Source organism: Gymnogyps californianus, chromosome 16, assembly GCF_018139145.2.
Source record: "Gymnogyps californianus isolate 813 chromosome 16, ASM1813914v2, whole genome shotgun sequence".
In the NCBI taxonomy this organism is placed as follows: Eukaryota; Metazoa; Chordata; class Aves; order Accipitriformes; family Cathartidae; genus Gymnogyps; species Gymnogyps californianus.
Window position 1 is genome coordinate 11,087,688 of NC_059486.1, and position 24,043 is coordinate 11,111,730.

The 24,043-nt window shown below is 38.7% G+C and overlaps 1 protein-coding gene across 1 annotated transcript in view; it reads left to right on the top strand.

Annotated features, from left to right (window-relative positions):
* The window catches only part of LOC127022938 (transmembrane protein 132D-like), a 223,740-nt gene that overhangs the window by 105,302 nt on the left and 94,395 nt on the right, over positions 1-24,043 (top strand). The window contains 1 exon segment of the mRNA XM_050906804.1: positions 18,866-19,049. Coding sequence (XP_050762761.1) covers positions 18,866-19,049 — 184 coding nt within the window.

Here is a 24,043-nt window from a genome sequence, read left to right on the forward strand (position 1 = left end):
AACAGGAATGAAGAACAAGGAGGGTTTATGCATTTTACAGCAATTTTTGAAGCCAGAGACAATTCCCATTCTACATTCAGGTGGCATAAAGGGCCTTTTCTGAAACACTGTGAGGAATTGGGAAGAAACATCACTATGTCAGTACATGAACCAAGAGATCAGGAGACATTAGATAACAGCCGAGTACCTTAACAGCCAGCCTGCAGTATTAATTTCTGCCTCCCCCTCCCCCCCGGTCTTTCAAGCTGTATCTATTCTACTTTCAGTAGATAATTAGAGGTATTGTGTCAGAGATTGTCACATTAACCCAGTCATTGAGGTGCTTCGATCATCTAAGGCTCTAGAATGAAAAGTCTAGCTGATAGTTCTGCCCTTCACATTGTTTCCCAGCACCAGCAGTGAGCCCTGCAGCATTTGGAAGTGCTGACTGCACCTAGCACAAACCTGAGGGAGTTCAGGAGCTCCAAGGAGGTTTCTGATTATCCGTTCTTCCACTTGGACAAAACCTTACTGCATAATCTTAGAAAAGCCTTCCGGTAGAAAAGACAGCTGGAAAAGAGAGAAGAGTTAGTGGCAGGGGAAAGGATAATCTTAGGTATAAGTCACTACAGCTTTATTCAGCTTTACGCCAGAATATCTCCACTGATCTCCAGTGGGCCCCTTCCTCACTTAAAGCAGGCAAGCAAACTTGCAAAAATTTATTTGCTTGTTTGAAGTGATGCATGTATTTGCAAATTAATAGTTAATTAACATTGAGGTATAAGGAAAGAAGATGAAGGGAGGAGATATATAGAATAGTGATGATGTGTGTTTTATGTCTGGAAATGACCCAAGAATGTAGGGTCAGAATATAAAGAACTGGGATGGAATCACAGGGCATGAGACCTGCTTTTTTTTAGGGTGACAGTGAGTTCAAACTTGATCCTGAATGCCACTGCAGCGTGGTCTGATGGATATGACAATAGTCCAGGGAGTCAAGACTATTACAGTGGAAACTGCATCCTCATTGAAATGGTAAAATTCCCATTTATTTCAGCCAAGGACTGGGTTTTACCTCTTTTCCTACCTCTTCTAGTAATCTAACCTGGCACCTCTATTCCATTGAACGGATTGCTGTGCAAGACTGCCAGGCTAGCAGCGGTCAAGCTGATAGATCAGCACAGCACCATGTGGAGCTACTAACTTCGGTCTCCAAAGTAACACAGCAGTGCTAGTGAGGTGCCAGGCAGGGAGGCTCTCGCGTGCCTATGCTGCTTCTGCCCTTGGAGACAGACAGTCACCAGCAGCTCAGGGGTGTATGTGCCGCACCGTGCTCCACTGCAGGCTGCAGAGCTCCCAAAAATCATCTTGTTCAAGTCACTGCATTTCTGTGTTTTCTAGTTTTTGTAATGTGTGAAATGCCTGTTGCTTTACCTGCATCTTCATAAAATGCTTTAAGATCTCTGCATGAAAGAGATTAGAGAGACCTCAGTGTTATGGTTACAACTATCAAAACATATTCTCTAAAAAAAAATTTTCAAACTCATATGTCAAGGTCTCCGAACATACAGGTAGAATCTCAATTGCCTGCATTATGGCTAACTTGTTTTTTTTCCCCCTCTTTCTCTCTCTCCCTCCTTCAGTGTTTGAAATAACAATTGCGTCTGCAAAATTCAGGGATAAGGCTGCAGCTGGCATGTATGAAGATTTCTTTTGCTCCCACAGTGGGGTGTATAATTGACAGTAATGGCTGTAAAATCCAGAGCTCAGGGGCTAGGGGTTTTTTTCAAGCCATCACTCTTGGAAAATACAGTTTGATCAATGGCTGAGCATTTCAGACTCGTATTAATAAACGCAGAATGTTAAAGATCTGCTTTAAGAATAAATCATCTAATTCAGTTTATAATCCTAACTGTTGTTTAAAAAGAAATAAGAGTAATAATGAAAACAAATTACTCTTGATTTAAATATTAATTTTATATTGTAATTGTGCCTGAATAAATATTTCAGTTGCAGAGAGTGAATTGTATTGTCAAACATTGGACACTGTGCTGTGACTGAATTCAGTGTCCTGTATTTACATTTTGCAAAGAAGAGCTGAAATGCTTTGAAAGCTTTCTTCTGCTCTGTCTGTTCTGTGTGTGTCACTGTGTATTATGGCGTGCCTCCCTGAGTGATGTATGCTAACTGAAGGAAGGAAAGGACGTCAAATTGGCACAGACTCCTCGCTGGGGTTGCTTCAGCCAGATCAAAATGATATATATCTTCATAAAGCCAGCAGCATTCACAGCACTGGGGGCTTTATATTGTCTAGGAATGCGAAGCACAGCTAAAAATTCTCTCTGTTGTAGTTTTAGGGGGAGCTGGTGTAGCTGATACTGTAAGTTAGTGCTACTAACCTAATCTAGTTATAAAATTATGTGCCACTGAATTTCTCTTCTTTAAATAGACAACTTATATCTCTGGTCATTCAGAAAACTGCATCATCAGCTACTGCTTTTATTTTTCATCATTTCTCTTTCCCTGCTGAAGCTTGTGGAATTCTGCTGCATTGGGGAAGACCAGAATTACCACCTAAACAGTCGTCAGATTTGAAGGACTTCAAAACAAACTAATGGAGGACTTAATATCTTTATTTTAAAGACTGACAAGAAAGGCATTTTTCCAGTGACATATTACACATTTGAATGTAATGGAGTGGAATAATCTAGCTGGAAAAGAACTCAGTTTTTGAAATCTAACTTTTCTTTTATGGACAACCATGGGCTTTGCAGCTCGTGGGGACTAGGAAGGTGTGATATAGAAAAACTGACCATTCTTAAAGGTATTCCACTCTGATGGATGTACTGCAAACAAGTCTAGTCTATTAATGTAAAAGGATGAGGTTCTGCTTTTGTAGCATCTCAGTGATCAAGATTTGTTTTTTGAAAATCCTAATTTAGCCCTGAACTCTTCTTTCTGGCCTGTTATGAAGAATTTTCACTGAGAAATCTCAAAAGTCCCGATGCATATTCAGAATGTCAGAAAACTATAGCGAAGAGTGGTGAAGTAGCTTGCACAGGGTCACTCACCAGAGGAGTGACAGAGCCAGGCATCTCCTGTGTTCTCAGTTCAGTGCTTTATGTCAACAGCAATATTTCATGACTCTGTGGCTGCTCCTGTTGTATCCCTGCTTGGGAAGGGACTCACTGCCATGGGATCCACTTAATTCAGTCCAGTTCTGATAGTGAATTTCACCTGGAACTTCAGCAGTGGTATAGGATAAGTGGAAAATTCTCTTTCCATCAGTTATGAATTTGGCTGTATTTTATGACATAGATGAGAAGAGCAAAGGATCAGCATCTTTTCAACGTATGACTTTCTGAAAATAGGAGCACACTTTAATTTACACTCATCAATACTGATGGAGATGTCACTTTTTTCATACCTATGGGAGAAATATCTGCTATGGAACCGCTAACTGCTTCAATCCTCTTCATTTCCCTTTCTTACACAAATGGCTTCCAAGTTGTTTCTACTTCATCTTTTCTCCACACAATTCATCTGCCCACTTCTCACATTTATGTAAAAACTTTGGCGTCAATCCTTGACTGTTTCATATTTGAGAATATTTTGTTCGTTACCGTTGGAAAAGTGTGCACCAGAAATGTACATATGAATTTGATGCTTCTTGTTTTACATTGCCACAAAGTTTGCAGAACACGATGCTTCTTTTGTGAACAAACAATAAGAGTTCTAAATTATTAAATATGGAAATAAGAGGTAGAGATGTATTTGGTAGCCCTCTTTCTTTTGAAATTGTCAAAGAGAAATAGGATTCATTCATGTTACTGCATGGTTTTACCATGAAAAAGACTTGATTCTTTTCCCTTCCTTAAGTTTCAGAGTTACTGTTATTCATTGTGTGTCCTAGGATGCTGTGATATAGAAAATAATCATATTGCCTTTTAAATTTACAGTAGCTGTGCTAATGATCATAAGCAACCCATCACATACCAAGTGTACTCTACGCTGAGAAGCTTAGTAGTGAGAGGAAGACTCATTTGTTAATGATAACATTATGAGCTTTGGTTTTCTGCTTTCCTTATATAGTCGGGGTGTCTGGGAGCAAAAGTGTAGGTCATGCTCTTAATTATGTGGGAGACCTGTTTCAAGGGTTCTGTGTTCCTACAGGGGTCATTTTCATGCAGCATTGAAGAAGGGTCAGGAGTAATTCTCTCCACATATAATTTGGTGAATTTACTGAGTTGAACTGGTGATTTTGCTGATAAATGAGAGCCTGGCTCAGCAGAGTATTTAAATTCATTCCTATTTAGCAGAGTACTTACACATATGCTTAACTTATAAAATGAGATTGAGTCCCAGAAGACTGAAAGAGCTTGCTTCAGTGGTTTGCTGAGCAGGGGTCAACTTCTGAACTGGAACTTTAAAGAAAATCAGGGAGCCGTAAAAGTTAAGGCGTATTTCAGTGAGCAGCCAAAAGATAGAACCCTCATTTCTATGTGTTTGCCTTTTAGGAATGAGTGCGTACATGGATTCTTAGGGAGTGTACTGAATCTTTTCTGACAGAGGCGTTAATCACTTGGTCTCTTCTGCTGTCTGCCGGCTTCCAAAAAGCTTAATAATTCTTAACCTCTACCCTTCTGCCTAGTTTTGTTGAAATTGGTCTAATGTTACTGGAGGGAATGACAGACACACAGACACACTGATTGTATCATCCTTTATTAAGGAACTAAGCAAAAAACAAAAAAGGCTTGTTACAGCCATATCTGTCACTGCAAAAAAATATTTCTTTCTAAGCACTTTATCCTATCTAATTTTAAACCTTTCCAGTTACTGTGTCTGCCATTTCCTTTTGAGACTCTTCCACTGTCCTTTTGCTTTGAATTTGGTCCATATTTCCTGTTGTTTCTAACTATACTTTCCTGCCTACCTGCTCTAGCAATTTTCTCTCCTTGATGCTTAAATTCTTGAAATATTTGTGGAAAGTTAGCACTTTCTGTTTCTTCTGCCTTTTAAACCTCACCTACTGGTATTTTCAGAAAATCACCAACCTACCTTCTGCTCTTCTTGATGTTACTTCAAGTATTGCACATTCAGGCCCTCTGAAAATCTGGCGGATTATTTCTTCTACTGTTTTTAGAAAGACTTGTCCATTTCATTCAATCATTGTGGCTTTTATTTGTACCTTATCCTGCTGTGCAATGAAAGCATAACTAAAGTCAAGCAGCTTGCATAAGGCAAAAGGAAAACCATGCCTAAAAATCTGTTTATATTCATAGACTGTAGTGATAATTTTGGCAGTGCTATGTTTTAATTCTTCATGTCATTTGGTTGCTTTTATTACTCATAACAGCCTCCTGTTGGATTTCTCCACACATATTCCAAGAATCATGCTAGTTATGAGGCTTGAAGTATGTTGCCTGTCCGAATTTTCCATCTTGCTTTCTTGGAGGAGATATTTTAAGTCTACATTTTTTGGTGATTGTGTGTTCCAGCTAGTACACCCTTCAAAATTCTCCATTGCAGTGAAAGAAGAGTAGTGTGTATATTTGCAACGGTTTCATGTTAGCCTTGCAAAGAAAGACAGTTTACATTCAATTAAGTCATCATTAAAGACTCAAAGTTGGACTATGAAACTATAGTGCAATAGCAGTAAGAGTACAAAACAAAGAAGAGTCAATAATTCAAGCAATCTAATACTTAGGTGTCTGCCATGAAATGAAATCCTACTTCTGTTTTGATACACAACTTTTTCACCTCTAATCTCATTGTCATCTTCTCGTGAAGCTCTGCTATTCATGAAGGGAAACCTGATTCACAAATTTCGATAAGGGTGGCAAATTTTGTAATGCCTCTGAGTAGAAATTGATCTTCACTTACTGCTTTTCCCCGTTACGTGAATGATTTATGAACCTGTTGAACTATTAATGATTACTAGCATTACTGAATTCATAATTATAATAATTAGGGTCTCTCTTCCCTTGCCTCCAGTCCAATAAAATCAATATGGCTTTTTAAAGGGCTAGATGTACATCTTTCCACCAACAATTATAAAGATTTCTAAGTACGGTCCTGAGATTTTTACAAGTAGAAGCAATGCAATTTGTGCTGCTGCTCAGCGCCCAGAGTTGGTGGTTGTTTCCCACAGAATCTTTTAAGATCCAAGATTAGTATCTTCAAACGTATCAATAAAAGTGGCTTTAAAGCCCAAATTACATTAGATGGAAGTTTGCCACGTTGTAAGGAAGCTTATATGATGTGATATGTCCATCACGTAAGCTGATGGCATAAGATCCTCACTCTGGTTAGGTGATATTTCTTATTCGCACTGGCACATTTCCTTAGTATTTCATGAAACATTTCCCTAATTCATGCCATGTCTGTTTTTCTCTCTCCTCCAGTTTTCTTGCTATTATTTTGGTTGTATTATTATTTTTACTGAAAGAGTATTTTACTTTTGGAAATGGCAAACAACTGTAGTCACATTCTGACAAAGTGTATTGAGATAAGGTAGTGAGAACCTACCGTTTCTCAGCCTGCCTACTTAGATCAGTGAATACTTAAAGTCCACTCAAGTTTATCTGCAGAAATGTAATTCTTTTGTTTATAGCTACATTGGGGTAGGGAAGGAGTTGTTTGCCTGGAGGTGATTTGAGGACACAGAAACGTGGAAGGAATAATTTTGAATGAGGGAGTTATTATCAGCCATTACATGTTTCCAGAAGGTCTGCAGAGTTGTTTAATCTTTTGCTATGAGCACTTGTTGTAGGAAATGGAGCTGCGTTTGGCCATACTATCCATTTCAATGTCTGGAGTGTGCTATGGTCCGGTCACTCTGAGCAATGGTTCATAGAAGGCTTCAGTTCCAGCCAGGGTGGCTCCTCTGACTCCTTTAACCATTAGAATAATCAGGTTCTGGAAGAGCCTTTCAGGGGAATAGGGATTTAAAATCCCCAAGTGCTTTTAAAATAGAGATTGATAAGTTTATGAAAAGATTATATGATGTGGTGGTTGCAGTAGCAGGGAACTATCCATATGGACTAAGATCTCTTACTGTCCAGACCAGCACATAAATGCAGCTCTGTCTTCCTTCCTCTGATGAAATTTTTTCATCTAGAATGAATGATCATAGATTTCACATGGACAGTTGGTCTTTGTGTTTGCTTTAGCAGCTCCTGGACCATTTGCATAAATAAGATTAGGATTGCTTGATAAGCGAGCACTGATGGTCAGATAGAAAAGGTAGACCTCACCAGAGGATGGTGACTGAGTGTACTCACATGCATAAATCAGTGCAAACTGTTGCTGTTATCTGCACTGTTATCTACCCTGGGGATAGTTTGCTGGTCTCAGTACACCTCTATTAGATAATTCTCTGCAGCATAATAGTCACAATCATAACTTGCCCTTACTATTTTCTTCATTGTAATTCCTCAGAGAGTATCTGAGGATTGCCAGGACATATGTATCCCCTTATATTCAATCTTCTGAGCTCAGGTGCACCTCAGCCTCGGGCTCAAAGTGGTGAAAAGTCGGGGTGTCAACACTGAATGCAATGAGACCCAAAATGATGACACTGCTTGTCTTAATGGAACAGTTCGTGCTAATGAGAACATGAGTTCTGTGAGCTTTTGAACTCACACAATTTTTAATGTCACAAGTACATCAAAAACTATGATTTGATTTGACAGGACCTAGGACTCAGCTGCAGACCTGTATCATCATCTTGTCTGTATGATTTCATCATGGCTATCAGATTATCCCAAGGTCTACAGAGGGGAAATATCTGCTCAAATACTAAAACAGTACCATAGCTGGAGCAGGGAAGGGGTACAGTATCATGATCATTACAGCCAAAGTAATTTAATGAGTGTACCTATTAGGCTACCAGGTCAAGGTTGAAATATGTTGGTAAAGGAAAACAAATGTACATACTGCAGTGTACGCCCAGACATATCCGTTCCACACTGCCAACTTTAACATGTATAATATACAAAACAGAGATCAATATTTGCATATGCACTTGCAGTCACCTTCAATTGATAAAAGTTGGTAGAGAACAACATGGCTTTCTGTATGTCCATATAATTCCCAAAACAGTTATATTTTACTAAACTTTTAATATTTATGTTATCAATCAGGTCTTTAGGCCCTTTCCTGTATCGTATGCTTTTTTCACGAGGATATTGTTTCCCCTTATAGTACAGCAGATACTAATGACATTGATTAAATAGATGTTGCATTTTAAGCAGCTTGGTTGTGCTGAAGCTCACAAGTGCTGTGCAGCTAGCAAATGGGATTGTGAAGGTGATGGATGAAAAGCAGAGGTGGCAGTTTTCCATTTAGTATCCGATCACCAGTACTGTTTTGCTGTAGGACAGACAGTCTTGGAAATAGCCTGGCAGAGCATGGTGTTATTTAATTTTCAGGTTTTAGTAAATGTAGTCTCTTGATATCACCTTTCTTAGCATGTCTCCAGATCCATTTTTTTCACCGTAAGAATTTGTTTGTGAAAGGAGCTTTCTTATCATTGCATATTAACACTTTCAATTAAACTTGGACAGAATAGTTTGTAAAATCACTTGTAGTGGAAGAGAACAGAAGCCTAACAGACATCAAGATGACTTCTAGTTACTTGGTCATGGTCAAGTTTCAAATCTTTAAGAGCTGATGGAAGAGAAGACTCTGTTCTTATGCCTGCCTGTGTCCCTTAGACGTGGGTGTTACTGTATAAAGTGCAGGTCTAAGCACTCAGGCTATCCCAGCATTTCCATACAATCACAAAAAGGACTCTAAATAATATGCCCTTTGGAAAACCATGTGAGAAAATTTAAACCATTCAAACTTAATCCAACACTGAAATTGGCCCTGCTTTGAGAAAGGCATTAGACCAGATGGCTTTCAGAGGTCCCTTCCAACCAAGATTACCCTATAATTCTGTGATTTAAAAATATATTTCAGCCTAAAGCTCTTTCAAAAAGCTGGGGGGTCAGGGGTCGGGCAGGGAGAGGCAATGTATCTATTCTCTCTTCAGTTTATTGCTTAAAAATAAGAAAGAAAAGAGATTCTGGAAGCTTCTTTTATTTTAATATTAAGGAAGCTGGAAAGGATTTCTTTTTTAATTCTAGACTTGGCAGATACTGAACATTTGAGTAAAGAAAACATAATTTTTTTTTAGTTGAAAAGAACTTTGCACTTTTGCAAGATGTATGAGTTCAGCAGAAATACTTGCTGAATAGTTCACGGCAGAGGAAGTTCCTATAGTTGAGGATACTAATCTCATATATTGGATATGCCTTGGCAGATCTCTCCAAAGAAGCTACTAATTTTGAAATATATTCAGGCCTTGAGTCTTGTGAAATGTAATGCTGCTTTTATATATAATTGCATTTGTTGAACCAGTGCGGACACTAGTAAGCAGGGCATAAAAAAGGTATGTTACAGATCCCACCTTGGAGACACGAATGGAGCTACGTGCTAAGACACTGGATCTTCCACTCTGGATTTAAGACTACAATTAAATTTAAAAAAAGTGGGTAGGGGAGATAATTTTAAAATCATTTTGGATTCCAAAGTCAAATGACCAAGATGGGCATCAAGGAGAGCAGCTGATGTCTGAAGCATGGATCATAAAGCAGTAAAATGCTGCATCTTTGAAGTAAAGATGAAAATAGTAACTTAGCCTGGTAAAGTATCACTTCTCGGGGAGACTCACTCTAGAAGTCCCTTTTAGACCAGTTTCTCAACATTTCCAGGCTGGTGATTCCTTGCTTGAACCTTGTTAAATGTATTACATTTCCTAGAAAAATAAAAATAAGCACTCCATCAATGGCAGCCATGATAAGCTTATACAAGAGATTTATTAGCTGTGTATTTCAGAAGATGAACAAGAGCATGCAATCATGAAAGGAAATAACAGGTGGAGTTAGGGGAGTAAGATTTTTACTCTTCAGCACCTCATAGCCCCTTTGATTTCTTCTACTCGGGACTACGATTACTGCCTGGAAATCGTTGTTGTAGACTCTGCAATAGGCACTCTGTAGAAGACAGAATTAAGGCTGTTTATGCATATTCTGCGTGTGCCCTTTTGCAGAGGGGTGGATCTCTCAGGACCAGAGTCAATGGCTGGATTATCTCTTTGTTAACTCAGTTTTGCCTAACCGTAATTGGGCTAGTATTGAGAGTACTGAGTTAAGTCTCAGACTCAGCAAGTGCCTCCTGCATGGGCACATGCATCCATGTGAGCCAAGGACTTCCCTTGGGCTTGTGTGCGGTCATCATGGGAACAAAGCCCTGTTGCCTTTGTTAAACAAAATTCTTGAACTCAGGGGAACCTTTCTTGTATAGCACATATGCAGATAACTTCGTCTATATGGTTGCCTTTCAGGGGATAAATAATTACTAAAAAAGACTTAACCTGAATTCAGCACGTCTAATCCCACATGTATTTATGCACAAGTATAAATTTTCTGTTCACGTATATCAGGGTTTTTAGGTGGATAAATATTTGTAGGATGAGGAATGAATTTTGCTGCAGGGTGGTGTACTGAGCATAGTGCTTGATCTCATGATTTAGTACCTGGTATTACTCAATAGCAAATATTTGCAGCACTGGCCCTGTAAGTTTTTAGTATGAAAATACTGGGTCTCATTCCCTGCTGATCCAGTGTTATGTTTGTGCGACTCCTCCCGTTCAGCAAAAGGTTTCTTTCATTTTCAGGAGACAGTGATAGTGAAGTGATAGTGACATTATTAACAGTCTGGGAAACTGTAGTGTGAATGAAATATCTAAGGCTTTTTTTAGGAACACTCAAGACTGGTACTGATCTAAAGGCTTAGGTCTGGGGGTCATGATGTGTAAGAGTCAAATTCCTATAGCGCTGCCAGTCCTGGGCAAACCAAGGATATGGAGTCAACACATCACTTCGATGTGTACTGAAGTGTTATTTAATTGAGGCCTTTATACTTGGTTTTCCTACATGCAAAATGACTTCTGTTATCTTTCTCCTATTTCTTGCTTTTGTCCGTTAAGACAACAATCATCACTTTCTGCAGTTGTCTTGTACAGTGTGGTCTGAGCCTTAGACGGATCCTGTAGAAACTTTACCAATTAATAACAATCATTTGTGGCTGTATGCCTGGTTTCCTCTTGTGGAGTTTTATCACACTTATATGTGAGTTACGTTATATTTATTTTTATTTTTATGCTGAGGACAATAAAAACAGCAGGTAGAGAAACCCAGATTGACAGTGTATCTGCAGTGTTTTATTAGACTTCGTACTGTCAGTAAAACTGTTTTCTTAGCCCTGCAATTCAGTCCCACCCACATAGTAAATGCGGTTTTTCTGCTGTTGCCTCATGATTGGGCTTTCAAAAGTACTTGATGATTACTGACTACTGTGTTGAATAATTTATTGAATGATTATTAGACTGGATGTAATAAAGTCAATGTTGATTTACCATTCCCTTAGCATAATGTGGTAAATGATCACTGGATTTACTATGTCAAGAGATGCTCAGAATCATGGTTCTGAACTGAAATGCTGGCTTGGTGGGAAATTGTTTTAAATTTATATTATATTAAAAGGTTTGCTAATTTTTACCCACTTTTGAATGGTTTGAGTTATTTGGGAAAAGAGCTGTCAACAGCTGGAAAACTGTCTAGTGAATAATTTATTTGAAAATAGCAAAAAAAAAGTCAAATAAATAATTCAGCAAATATTTCTCGACCAGCACTGCTGATGTCATGCTCCAGAGAGATGGATCAATTTTTTTAAATAACTTTATTACATGATTAGCAGACTCATTTTTTTGTAATTTTTCTTGCTAGTTGGTTCACTTCATGCACTGATTCCTGAAGAAAAATGACTTTTCAGCCTACCCATCACTGAATTTTTAATAGTAAGATGACAATGAATAAAATTAATTTTTAATGTACTGCTGTATGTATCGCCTTATCTTGATATATCATTGGTGAATAATGATCTTTGCTGTAATGCAGTGGGCTAGATTCTACAGATATGGTTTTTTTAGAATACTCTCTCTGACCTTGGGAAGGTCCAAGCCGCATGCCTCACTTTCCTGTCTAAAACATTTCTTCCTTTTTGTTATTTGTTTAGACTGGGACCAGGGACTGATGCATAGAATCTGTATATACTAGTTCGCTGGCAACATATGGCACAGGTATTGCACCATATTGTTTGGTTTTGTTTTAATAAAACTCTAACTTTTTGGGTAAACTCAGGCATTTTCTTTTCAGCTGCAAAGGAGGGGTGGAAATCCTGCTAGCCTTGCCAGCTAGATTCATACCGACTGAATGGATTTGGGAGATCAAGCATTGGATATGTTGAGCTCACATTCTGGAGCCAAGCCAGCTCCTCAGCTGGTGAAAGGCAGTATCATGCTGTTAACTTGTTATGTTTAATGTCAAATCTTGCAATATTTGATTTTTACCTTAAATCCTACTTGTAGGAATAAAGTAGTTCACTGAAATTCTGCAATTTTTATCCTGTATAAAAGCTTTTCCAAAAAAGCTGGAAAATATTCATTGATTGCACTCTAGCTCAGAAACCAGAAGGAAAAGACAATCAGATTCATTAAAATAAAGAATGTCTCTTTGCCTGTAAGATTATTTTGAGGGCTTTTAGCTTATGGTTTTTGTACATGTGAGGCTGGTAAAAGAACCCCAACCCGGAGACATAAAGCTTCCAAAGACTGCGCATCCATAGTGGAATGCTTTTCTCAGCTTTGTCTTCCCATATTGTTTTGAAGAGTTCAAATCTTACCTGAAGCAGACATGTTTGTGTGCATTGTTTTAGGGTAGACTTGGACAGGAAACCTAAAGGTAGCATGTTTTTATTGCCAAAGTTAAAGATAAAATACACAAAAAACACATAAAAAAGAGATTAAATGTGGATGTGAAGTTTACACCCATCATCATCTCTTGCAGAGGGATTTTTAAATCACCACTGGCTGAATTGGAAGAAGTTATCAGCATTTCCAAAGCAATGGCTTATTGTGTGGTGATGAGCACCAAAGAAAAGCCCAAATAAATTAGCCTACCATAATATAGTGTTCCTTTCTCATTCTGTGCTTTTTATTCCTCAGATGTCAGTATTATGGTCTCCTTGTCAGTGATCCCACATTTTGTACTTACACATCCTATACACGTAATTTCTAGGATGCTATCGAACATGCCAAGCAGAAGTAGTTTGTTGAATTGCAAGTACCTGTTTATGCAGAAGAGATGTGATCTCTGTCTCTCTGCAAATATGGAGAGGAATGCAAATGTGTCCCCCTGCCACAACAGTTTGAATCTCATGTAAAGGCTTCTTAAACAAAAAAACCCTCACAAATAAAATTATGCTCTTTCCTGAAACCAGAGTTGTGGGTATTTGTTAAGAATTCAGTAAAGAGTAGACAGGCAATCTTTTCTTGGTGAAGATAAACTAAAAGATTATCAGGATCCTTTCCTGACTACGTTAAATATAGATGGAAAGTCTGACGCAACTGAGAAGGAAGTTTGAAATTGTGTTTTCTTTTTTTGGCTATTGTCTACACTAGCTCCGTTTCCCATTCATCTGGACTTTTTAGGTGTTTCTCACAAAGCACCTACGCACTCCAAGCCTCATTGTTTATTTTTCTATCGTTCTCCTTTTATCTACATTTCACAGAAGTTCATTTTCTACTTTTCTCTCTCTCACATCTTACCTGTTACATCCTTCTGTAACAGGTCATTTTTCTTTTTCTCTCTGTGATTTTTTTTTCCTTAATTTCTTCTAGCTTCCCTTCCTTTTTTTCCCCACCCAAAATCTATTTAGGTGGGAAGACAATATGTTACTGAGTTGCATGCTCTCAGTAGCATTGCAAAATGGATAAAGTCCACAGACTTCTGGCACTGCTGGGGATATGCTGCTATAGAGGAGCATAAGTGTAATGCTTGTGCGTGCTATAGGGTAGCTCTAGGGTTGGGGAGAGATTATTAAGCAGAGGGGAAGGAAGTACAAAAAAGCAAATATACCGAAGGAAAGGCTGATTCTCTAGTGGTCCTTTGAATTCCCTTTGACCTCCTCATGTTTGGTCAGGAAACAAGTACTCTTTAGTGATAATACCAGGAGTAATGGCTTGCAATTCCAAAAGGGATGGGCAAAAAAGGTTTGTAAAACTGCTTTTAGTGACATTGTTCAGATTCTGAAGAAAATACCATAGAAAAAGCTTTTAAAAATATATATGTATCAGAAATGAATTGTTTCAGAAAATCGTGGAGTTTTGTTACAAAATGGTAATGCTTTGTTTTCACTGCTCTTCGTTATGCCTTTATTCTATGTCTCATATGGTTTTATATTATTTCCTACCACACAAGGAAAAGTTACATTTAGCACATATTGCCACTGCCAGCTCTGTGCAGTGGCAGGACAGATGACAGCAAGCCTTAAAACCTTTCTGCAACCCAACAGATAGAGCTCGAAATAGCTAGCATGGTGGTTTTATCTGGTATGACAACATAGCATATTATCTTACTTTTACTCAAAGTTTGTACTTATTTTTAAATCATTTTCTTTCTGAAATGCCACCTTATTCCACTCTGTGTGTATGAATCTTTTTATACACTTTGTGGTGTATAAATCATCTTATCCCTCTTTTTTATATGGGAAAGTAATTTTCAGTTTAATTTTCTCTCTTGTGAAATGGGGATAACAGTTTTCACAAACTCCCTCAGGTCTCATGGGGTCAGCTGTGCCGCTGTCTCCCTTGTCTCATGCTAGAAAGTTTTTCCAGTTATCCCTGGAAACATTTCTTCCTTTTCTGAGCACTGCAGTTCCATCTCTTAGCCTGGCCTTTCAGGCCACAGACTCTTTTGATACCCTGCAAGAGATGTGCTGGAGACCTGGGTACATGTGTGGAGGTAGAAAAGAACAAAGATTACCTTATTTCTCTCTTGTCCCCAAGGCTCTTTCATTAACATTCCTATGATACATCTTATTTAGCATATTCATGGCTTTAGGCTTCTTGTGTCCGTTATAGCCTTCTAAAGACAGTGATAAAACTTTATATGTTGTATTATGAGAAACATTACATGCCCAGTCGTTTTAGTAGGTTGAGAACGAATCTTGTTTTGTGAGCATTATATAAAGATCAAAACCGATACCACAGCTAGTGAAATCAGGAATGGGATACTTGAATTGACTAACACTGCCAACATCCAGTAGCTATTCTTGGATTTACAGGGTCTCTTCTTGAAAACTGGGTCTTGCAGGGCATACCACCCCTAGAGACCCAGAAGAGTGGCTGGTTCTTTCTCTAAAGAAACTTGACGCAATGGCATAGGTGTTAGCAATTGGCCAAGGGCCTTGATACCAGCCGCTCAGATTCAAAAGGACTCCCAGGCCGAAAGGGCAGAAGAGAGATTTTTAAAAAAAGATTTTGCCTCAGTCAGGGATGTGTCAGAAGCAGCAGGTGCAGAATGGCTCTGCAGAGGGAGGAAATACTCCCCTAGAGACAGGGCAGAGCTTCCCATTGTTCTTAATTTGTCAGAGCTGCTTGATCTTTTGTTAGACAGGAAATAAAAGGCAAATTAAGAAATACAGTACGAAAGTGTGCTGACTTGGCTGACAGGAGGAAAGACCAGACTACTCCATTCCAATGAAGTTTTCTGTTTTTTCTGTCTTCCTTGTCTTCAGATTGGGCTGAGACCCTTTAAAAATGTGTCTACATGGCACACAGCTCAGCAGGGCTCTGTTCACGAGCAGAGTTTATTGGCACTATAGTGAGCTCCATTACAGTTTAACTCTCAACTATAAACAACAAAACCCTCTGTGAAGGATTTGACTTTAACACCAAGAACCGTTTCACTTTGACCACTCTTCAACTCAGCTTGGATTGCTGTTGTGAACCTTTGGGTTTGTCCCTTCCTAATCGTGTAGCCTCCCGTATTGTAACTAACGCTGTTGCTGTACTCTTGACAGCAATAACGGTTTTAGCGTTAGCAAAGACAAGCTGCCAACGTGCTATTGCATTATAGTGACCATAAAGTGTATGCCTACCTTGAGGAGGATTAGGCAGTGCATCATTTCAAGTAGCAGAGGCTGACTACCCAATAGAAATATTCCTATTGTACCAAGCAGCTCAAAGAAACGCTACAAATATTTTTATGTGACTGAACTCCAGTAATGAATACTATTTGTCCAAATTTCTCCATTTACATTTTTTAACGGTAGTTTCTGCAGGGTAACTTTTTGACTTACTTTTCTGTTGAAAGATTTCAATTGCTAAATACTGCTTAGGAAGGCTGTAAATTGGGGACACATGGATCCATGGGACTTGCACGTGGAAGGATCATCATAGTCAGTGATGAGTAAAGTAATTAAACAAAAGTTCCTGACCTGGTGCTGGCAGCCTGGGTCTGATCATAGGTCATGCAATACTTTCACTTTTTTTTTTTTTTTATACATCTTTAGTAGCAGTAATGAGATTTTATTGATTTTTGAGGTGCTTTGTAATCTTGTCATTTGGAGGTGTTTAGTATTTCTAAGAGGAACTAGTTCAAGTAATTTCTATCAAAATCACATTTGGTAGCAAAGTGGGGTTTTTTTTTTGCTATAAGAGCTGCTTCATTAAAATACCTGCTTTGAAGAAGAAATTAAAAGAAATATTTCCATTCTTTTGGGGTTACTGTAGTTATGCCATATGGGAGCTGTAGTTCCAGAATATAAGGACCATGCTCCACTTCTCTCTCCCCATCTTTTCCGCTGCCTTTCACTCCCTCCTTTGTTTTCCTGTGTCCTAATCACTTTACTCTTTTTCTCCTAATCTCCAACATACCTGGAAAAGATTAAGGTAATTGCCTTTTTTGACAGTCATTTGGTTTTTCTGTGATATTCTGCCCTGCAGTCCCCTCCTGTGCAGCAGTCCCTCACTGCTGTTACAGGACACATTTCTGGTGACAGCACCAGTTCTGCAAAGCCGGTGACTGGTAGTAGCAGACACCAATGCAATAATAAAGAAAGGCACCCTGAATAGAATCACAAAACCAAGGTTCATTGTATGAGGATTCAATTAGTTCTTTAAACACAGAAACTGTGATAGAACATACTATACAAAACAGGATCACTGCCAAGTATTTATAGGCAATGCATTACCCATTCCTGCTCATACAATTAAGGTAACTGAGTTTCAATAGTCACAGCTGCATAAAGCAGCTTTCTGATCCTACCTAGGTCAGCATGAAATAAGACTGCATTCAGTGCTAGTTTAGAAATTGTGCTTTTTTTTTTTTTTTTTTTTTTTGTCAGGAAGAAATGAGAAATTGAACACAATGTGTTCCATTTTGGAAACACAGAGGCTCCTTTTAAATTCCATCCAGGATAGTAAGAACTCAATGCATCCATTAAAATCCAAACCTTAAAGATGATCAGATTAAACTCTTCAAGCAGTACCTTTAGGTAAAGCATTGGATTTAGCCAGCATGATAAAAATCTCTGAGTATTTTGGGAAGAATCCCAAACTGGGGCTGTTGTCGTAACTGGTCTTCATAAAAAAATATGCCTAGTTTTAGCTCTTTTTCCCCATCATCTGGGAAAACCTGCTGGGTTTTGGGCACATTCTGGGATTCTCTAATCAGCTGCTGAAAAGTTTCTTCTTTCTTCTAGTTGCACTCTCCAACATAAATGGCTTGTGACACTTCAGTGCTGTGCCATTCTTTCTCTCCTTGAGTATTATCCCACTGAAAGAAATTCTGCTCTTTCCTTTCCCCTCCACACAAACACTGAAGAACTATTCAGCCTTCAGCGCTTCAGAAGTAAAAGCACTGTCATTCTCAGTGTCCCCTGGATTTCTGCACTGCTAAGAAATTCTGCATTCCTCAACGGCTTTACAGTAAATTGAGTGTTTTCTTGTCTCTATAAATGCCACTGGACTATGGAGCTCACCTTGCCAAGATACACAATGGAAACTTCACTGCATTGCTTTCTATGCAGTAGCTGATTTTATAACAGGCTTTGCAGGAATTGCACCAATGAGCCCCTTTCCAATTTTCCCTTTTTACATTTCTGCTTTATGGTATTCACTTATATGAACCATGTAACCTTAGGAAGGATAGTATGTAAAGACAAAGTAGCATTGATAAGGTATCAGTAATCCCAATGTTGCCAGAGTATGCTGGAGAATCACATCTAGTAACTCTTTGTTCTTTTCTAGTGTTTTTTACTCAAGGATCCTGGCAGGATTGGCCAATATTAAATAATCCAGTTTTGTAACTCTCCTCTCCTGCAAGAAGCTAAATTGTGTATAATTCCTAGTTTCGCAAAGGACAAAAGGAGCTTCAGACAGACATTCACAGCAAGGTAGCAGTATAGCCAAAATTAATTCCAAGTTTTCCAATCCTCTGCTCCCTGCTGCCCTGGTTCACTGACCCTGTCCTGAGCTTTGACCTCTCTTCCATGCCTCTCTTTTTAAAAAGCAGAAAATACTTTTGATGCAGTGGTTTCCCGTTTCAAGGAGTGATTCCCTTTAGATTTGCTCACGTGTTGCTTTAACAGGGAGGAAATACAATGTGCTCATTAAAGGGAGAGCCTCGGAGTCAGGATTTTTAGGCTGTAGCATTAGCCTTAGCTTTACCTTGATTTGTTTTTGTTTCTCCACCTGTAAAATGGAGCAGTGCTTAGTGATCCATGTCACAGAGTGTTACTAAGCTACTTGAATGTGTGGGAAATACCCTGAAATCTTAAGACAAGTGCAAAGGATTAATTCATTATTAAATCCATCATCCCACCAAAGCCTCTCTTTGGAAGAGCCTTAATCCAATGTTTATTAATATAAAAGCAATTATATTGCTGGCTTATCATTCATGTGAATGGAACATTTCTTTTTCTTTCTTTCTTGCAGTGCGGATGGTCCTTCCTCTGAAATCATGCAGATTGATTTTGAAATTGAAGACCTAACTGACCTACCTGGGACCCAGCTCATCACATGGCAGGTAGAATATCCTGGAGATACAACATCTGACCTAGGAATCTCCAAGATCTACGTAAGCCAGAAGGACCTGGTAGGAGTTCTCCCTTTGGCTATGGTAAGAAATTGTCTGGCATTCTGCAAGTTTTTAATATTGCTTTACAGCTCTAGTGTCTGACAGATGCAAATAACCTGCTGAAAGGGGAGAGAGGGACAGAAAGTTTCAGCACCTTGAGAAACACATACTAACTTCTGTAGTTTGCTTCATTCAGCGGTGAAACCGCATGAGAGGAGACCACAGCTTCCCATGGAAGGCCCAGTCGTGCTCACTTTGAGCAATACACAAACTTCTTGGAGGCAGAAGCTGAGTTCGTTGCATTTCCAGTGTTCAGAACTCACTCTTGTTGTTACATGAAGTGGTATACTTGGACACTCAGTTCAATGTGGTATATGTCTTACTTGAATCACAAGTACTCTTACATTTGGTCTAGTGTTTAAGGATTTCCTGAACCACAGTTTTTTCAGTTTTTGAATTCTGACTCCATATTCATTTGAGAGTGAGAAGAGAAATAAAAGTCATGGTGTGACTTCTGAGTAATTTTTAATTAGCTAGGGAACACAAAATACAGTACATAGCCAACTGTCTGTTCTACATAAATGCATTCAAATGCGTTGCCTCATCGTCACAATGCAAACTACAGGGCTTGAAAAATACCTCATCCTTTAACCTTGTTCTTACCTAAAAAAACTGTTAGACACCCAAATTACAAGTACAAACAGAAATTTTGTGCATTTACTCTTCTCTCCCCTTCACATTTCTTCATCGTTAAGGATGAAGTATACTTGTCTAAGGTCTGACTGTGCCCCATTTTTGTTCTTAGACAATCTATTAGAAAATATTGACATGTTATTATTTAGCACTGAAAGAAAAACAAAAATCAATCTCAGAGCATTTAAAAAAATGTAACCTGGATGTTTGCCTAGTGATAGCCAGTTAATTATGTCATTATTGAAAGCTAAAGGTGTTCTCTGCACTTCCAGACTCATAGAACTGGCTATTATTGTTATTTACCAGCTTCAGAACTACTCAGATGTCATGATTCTTTATTTCCCAAAAAATATTTATTTTCTTTTGTAATGGCTCATGCTTTCATTACTAAGGCGTATATCACAGTTGAAATAGCTCTCTCCAACTGGTATTTTGGCCATCTAGCACATCAGAGTTGTGTAACCAATCCCGTTGTTTTGCATGACTGTTTTCATGGGCTGGTTCCTGCAGTTGAACAGCGAGTGATCTCTGCTGGTTTGTTGATAAGAGAAGAGGCTTTCAGGTCTGCAGATGGGACCCTGATGTACAGTCACACGAGTTCTGCAGTATTGAGGGTTAAGGCCGTAGAGGTGATCTGATTTACATAATCTGAGATGTAGGGGGTTTTATTCGCTCCATCCCTTCACAAGAAGATAAATGATTTCTTTCCTAGTGGTTCCAATGGTTGCAAAAAACACTAGTTCTTCTCGTACACATGCCCACGACCCATGCTTTAGTATCAAGTGATATAGTGGCAAAAAATAGATCATAAGAAAAAGATAGATTCTCCTGGCAGTTGCTACAAATCAACTCATTCTCTTCATTTCCATTAAAAGATGAATAAAAAGCCCGTTTTCCAGAAGCACAAAATTCTGTGCTCAAAGGTCACGTGAAGTCTATAAAGTTATCAGTAGGTGGCATTTTACAAGGCAACAGGTGTTGGGATAATGGGTAAGAGAGAAAGCAAAGATAAATGGCAGAGGTCCGCTAATTACTGATGGACTGGGAATAGTTTTAACCTTCTTTGCATTAAGTGGAGTGTCAGGGAAGAAACTCTGGGGTATCATAAATCTCCAAATCATTGTTCTACTTCACTTTATGCTTAGGAAATGATGATTCAGGTGCAGACCTTTCAAGACATCTAACTTAGATTAGTTTGGTACTTCAGATTTCCCTGTGATCTTAGCCAAGCCAGTTTGTAATCTACAAATTTAAAATAAAAAAAAAAAATAAATTCTACTCTTCCATTTAGGAAGAACCACAATGAAAACAAAGTGTTATATTATTTCTCTGTTTTTGAAGACTGGGGTTAATTTGGGTTAGTTTTGCTGGGCTTCTTAGCAGAATGTGTAATTTCATGTTTAGAAGCGCCAAACAGAAATGCTGTTGAATATTTCAATTACAGGTTAATTTTTCAAAAGAACAATTTTACTGCTTTAACATTAGGCAGAGCTTTGTTTTTTTTAATAGACTAGCACATACCACCTCTGCACCATCTTTGTTTTTTGTAGTCTTTTCTGGTAGCTATTATGGATTTGTAAATTGCAAAGCAGAAGACCGGCCAATTTAGAGCTTCCTGTTTTCTTTTTTTGAGTTATAAAACACTGCGATGGAAAGACTTAAATGTATATATCAGCATCAGGACACACTGGAAATGCCTACCTTCTGCTGAAGTTATTAAGACACTTGCTGCACTCACCTTACCTTTCTCCAGTGCATTTTTTTTTTCCTATGGCATATTAGAATTCCAGCTTCTGAGACCCCTGCAGGACCCTACACCAATAATGGCAACACAAGTCACAGAAGAGCACTCAAGGATATTGATGAGAAAAGCTGCAGGGTGTATTTTATGGATGCGTGGGTACCATAAAGATCGATATTTCTGATACTTTAATAACACCTTTTCTAATTCTAAAGTGTAACAGAACCTGTCTTGGTAAACTGTGCATGGGACCCCAGCCGGCCCTTGTTAGCAGAACAGGAATAGCATGGGAGAAGACATTTAATTTGAGAACATTGTAAGAACCTGTGAGCACCTGTTTGGATATTCTCAATGCATGATCCTTTCCCTTAAGCCTGATGAAATACAGGCAAAGATGTTTATCCAGGGTTATAAAAAATTATTGGCCTTTTACCATGATTGCTTTGCAGTGGCTTTTATAGCCACATAGCAATGTCTTGTCTTGTTGACAGAAACTAAAACTCCACTAAACCCCGTGGAAGAGGCAGATATTTGTATGGTATAATGTTCTTCACCAGCAGTTTCCACTCCAATTTGTGCATTTCTTGCATGGGCACTATTCAAAACTCTCCCCATTTCCCTGCCAGCTTTCTCACCACAAGGTCTGTGTCTCCAGGTAGTGTGTGGCCAGGGAACTGGAGAAGAGGGGTCTTAAGAACATGTTGATCAGTACAGAATTGTAGAAACAGAGTGCTTTATTCTGGATGGAGAATTCTGGACATGGAATGCCAGAGGATTACTTAATGGTAATTATTGAAAATTTGGCACTTTGGGAAAAAAAAAAATCACAAGTAAATAGTGAAGAAGCAAAAACCTTCTATGTTGTTCTTTGTTATCAGCTAACATACATATTAATTCTCTTTAAATGTCATTCTCTTAACATTCCCCTATAACAGGGTATCCTCTGAGACAGAAACCCTAGCACCTCTTAAGACTTTTGAAATATGGTATTAAAAAGACATATGGTCCATTTGTTCATTAACTGTCCTGAACATGCTGAACTGCTGAGGTTTTTTGAGTTGAGGACCTGCAATGTCGTGTGACAGCCAGTGAGAATAATATGCCTGAATCTTCTAAAATATGACATTATTTTTTATTGGCATCCTAAAGAATCAGCTTCCAATTCCTATTTGACTTCTTTCTAGTGTTTCTTCCCTATTTTATTTCACTCTCATTTTGTTAGGTGATGAATGGCACAGGTTTAATCACTCAAATTGTACATTTGCTACTATTGATTATTGTTGCTTTTTAAACTTTGTCAGCTCTTTCATAATTGTGGTGTTCACCTTTTGTTGAACCTTAATGATTAGGGGAGGATGAGAGACAGACAAGCTCTGTAGCCGTCTGTGTACATACAAGATAATCCCTACTGAGAAAGGCAGAGGGCAGATACGACATGCTGGTAAATGGATAAGTTGAAATCTGTTCTGTAAATAATAATAATAAAAATGGTGAATAATAAAATACCTGGGCTGGTTCTTAACTGAACGAGCTCTGAATCTGTAAATCACCTGCCTTACCTGTGTATATGCCCTAAACCTATTCTATCTGTGCCCTCCCTTTATTTAATAATCTGATAAGGAATCAGGGCAAAACACCTGTTTCATAAATCTCATAGGGGGAGATGTTGGTCCCAGGGTTGATAAATCCATTATTGAGTAGTCATATGACTAGAAAATATAGTATTTCAACTTTACTTTCTCCTAGAATACTGAAAAAAATATATGCAGGATGCTCAGTGTCCCTTCAGAAATTTCTTGAAAAGGTTGCAGGTTCCTGACCTTCAATTTTTGATAAATTGTTGTCTGCATACGTGTGTTAAATTTCTAAATCAGCAAGTTAATATTAGAGTCAGCCTGGCTCACACAAATGTAGTTGCCCTGATGTTCAAGGCATTGTTAGGTTTAAAGATATGGATGTGGACCAGATGTTTCAGGTGGTGGTAGGACATATGAAGCTGGTGAAGAAGCCAGGCAGTGGATGATGAGCACCCTTGTGTATAAAAAGTCTGTGATTCTGGATTGCTTTCTTGAGAGACTCCCCAGCCCTTACAGATGAACTGATCTTAATGCCGGCTATAATAGACTGCTTTGTATGATCTGTGCAACTAGGAAACAGCCAAAAAGTTTTGCCTTCCAGAGCAAGAATCCTTGAGTACTGCAGAATCATGGTAACAGTGGCTGAGTAGCCCTGGATTGCCTCATACCAATCATGATATTGCTATTTTGAAGTGGATAATTCAGCTTTCTTGCTGCCCAGAGAATCTCAAACTTGCTGGCGGGCAGGACAGCTTGCCTGGCACTAGGGCTGAATTAGCAGGTTTCACCTTACCAGGGACTAGCAGGACAGGCTCCCTTCAGTCTTGATCAAACTCAGCTCTGGTCTGGGGCTTGGCGAGTTTTATGCCCATATGCCTGTGGAGTGCCTGTCTTTCCTTCTTACTGAACACATTGGGACAGCCCTTAGGTACGTTTATAATCTAGTCAGCATCAACCTAAAAAAATAACCTTATTATTAGAGAACTGAAATGGACAGGAAGAAAAGATGGGATTTGAAACTTGAG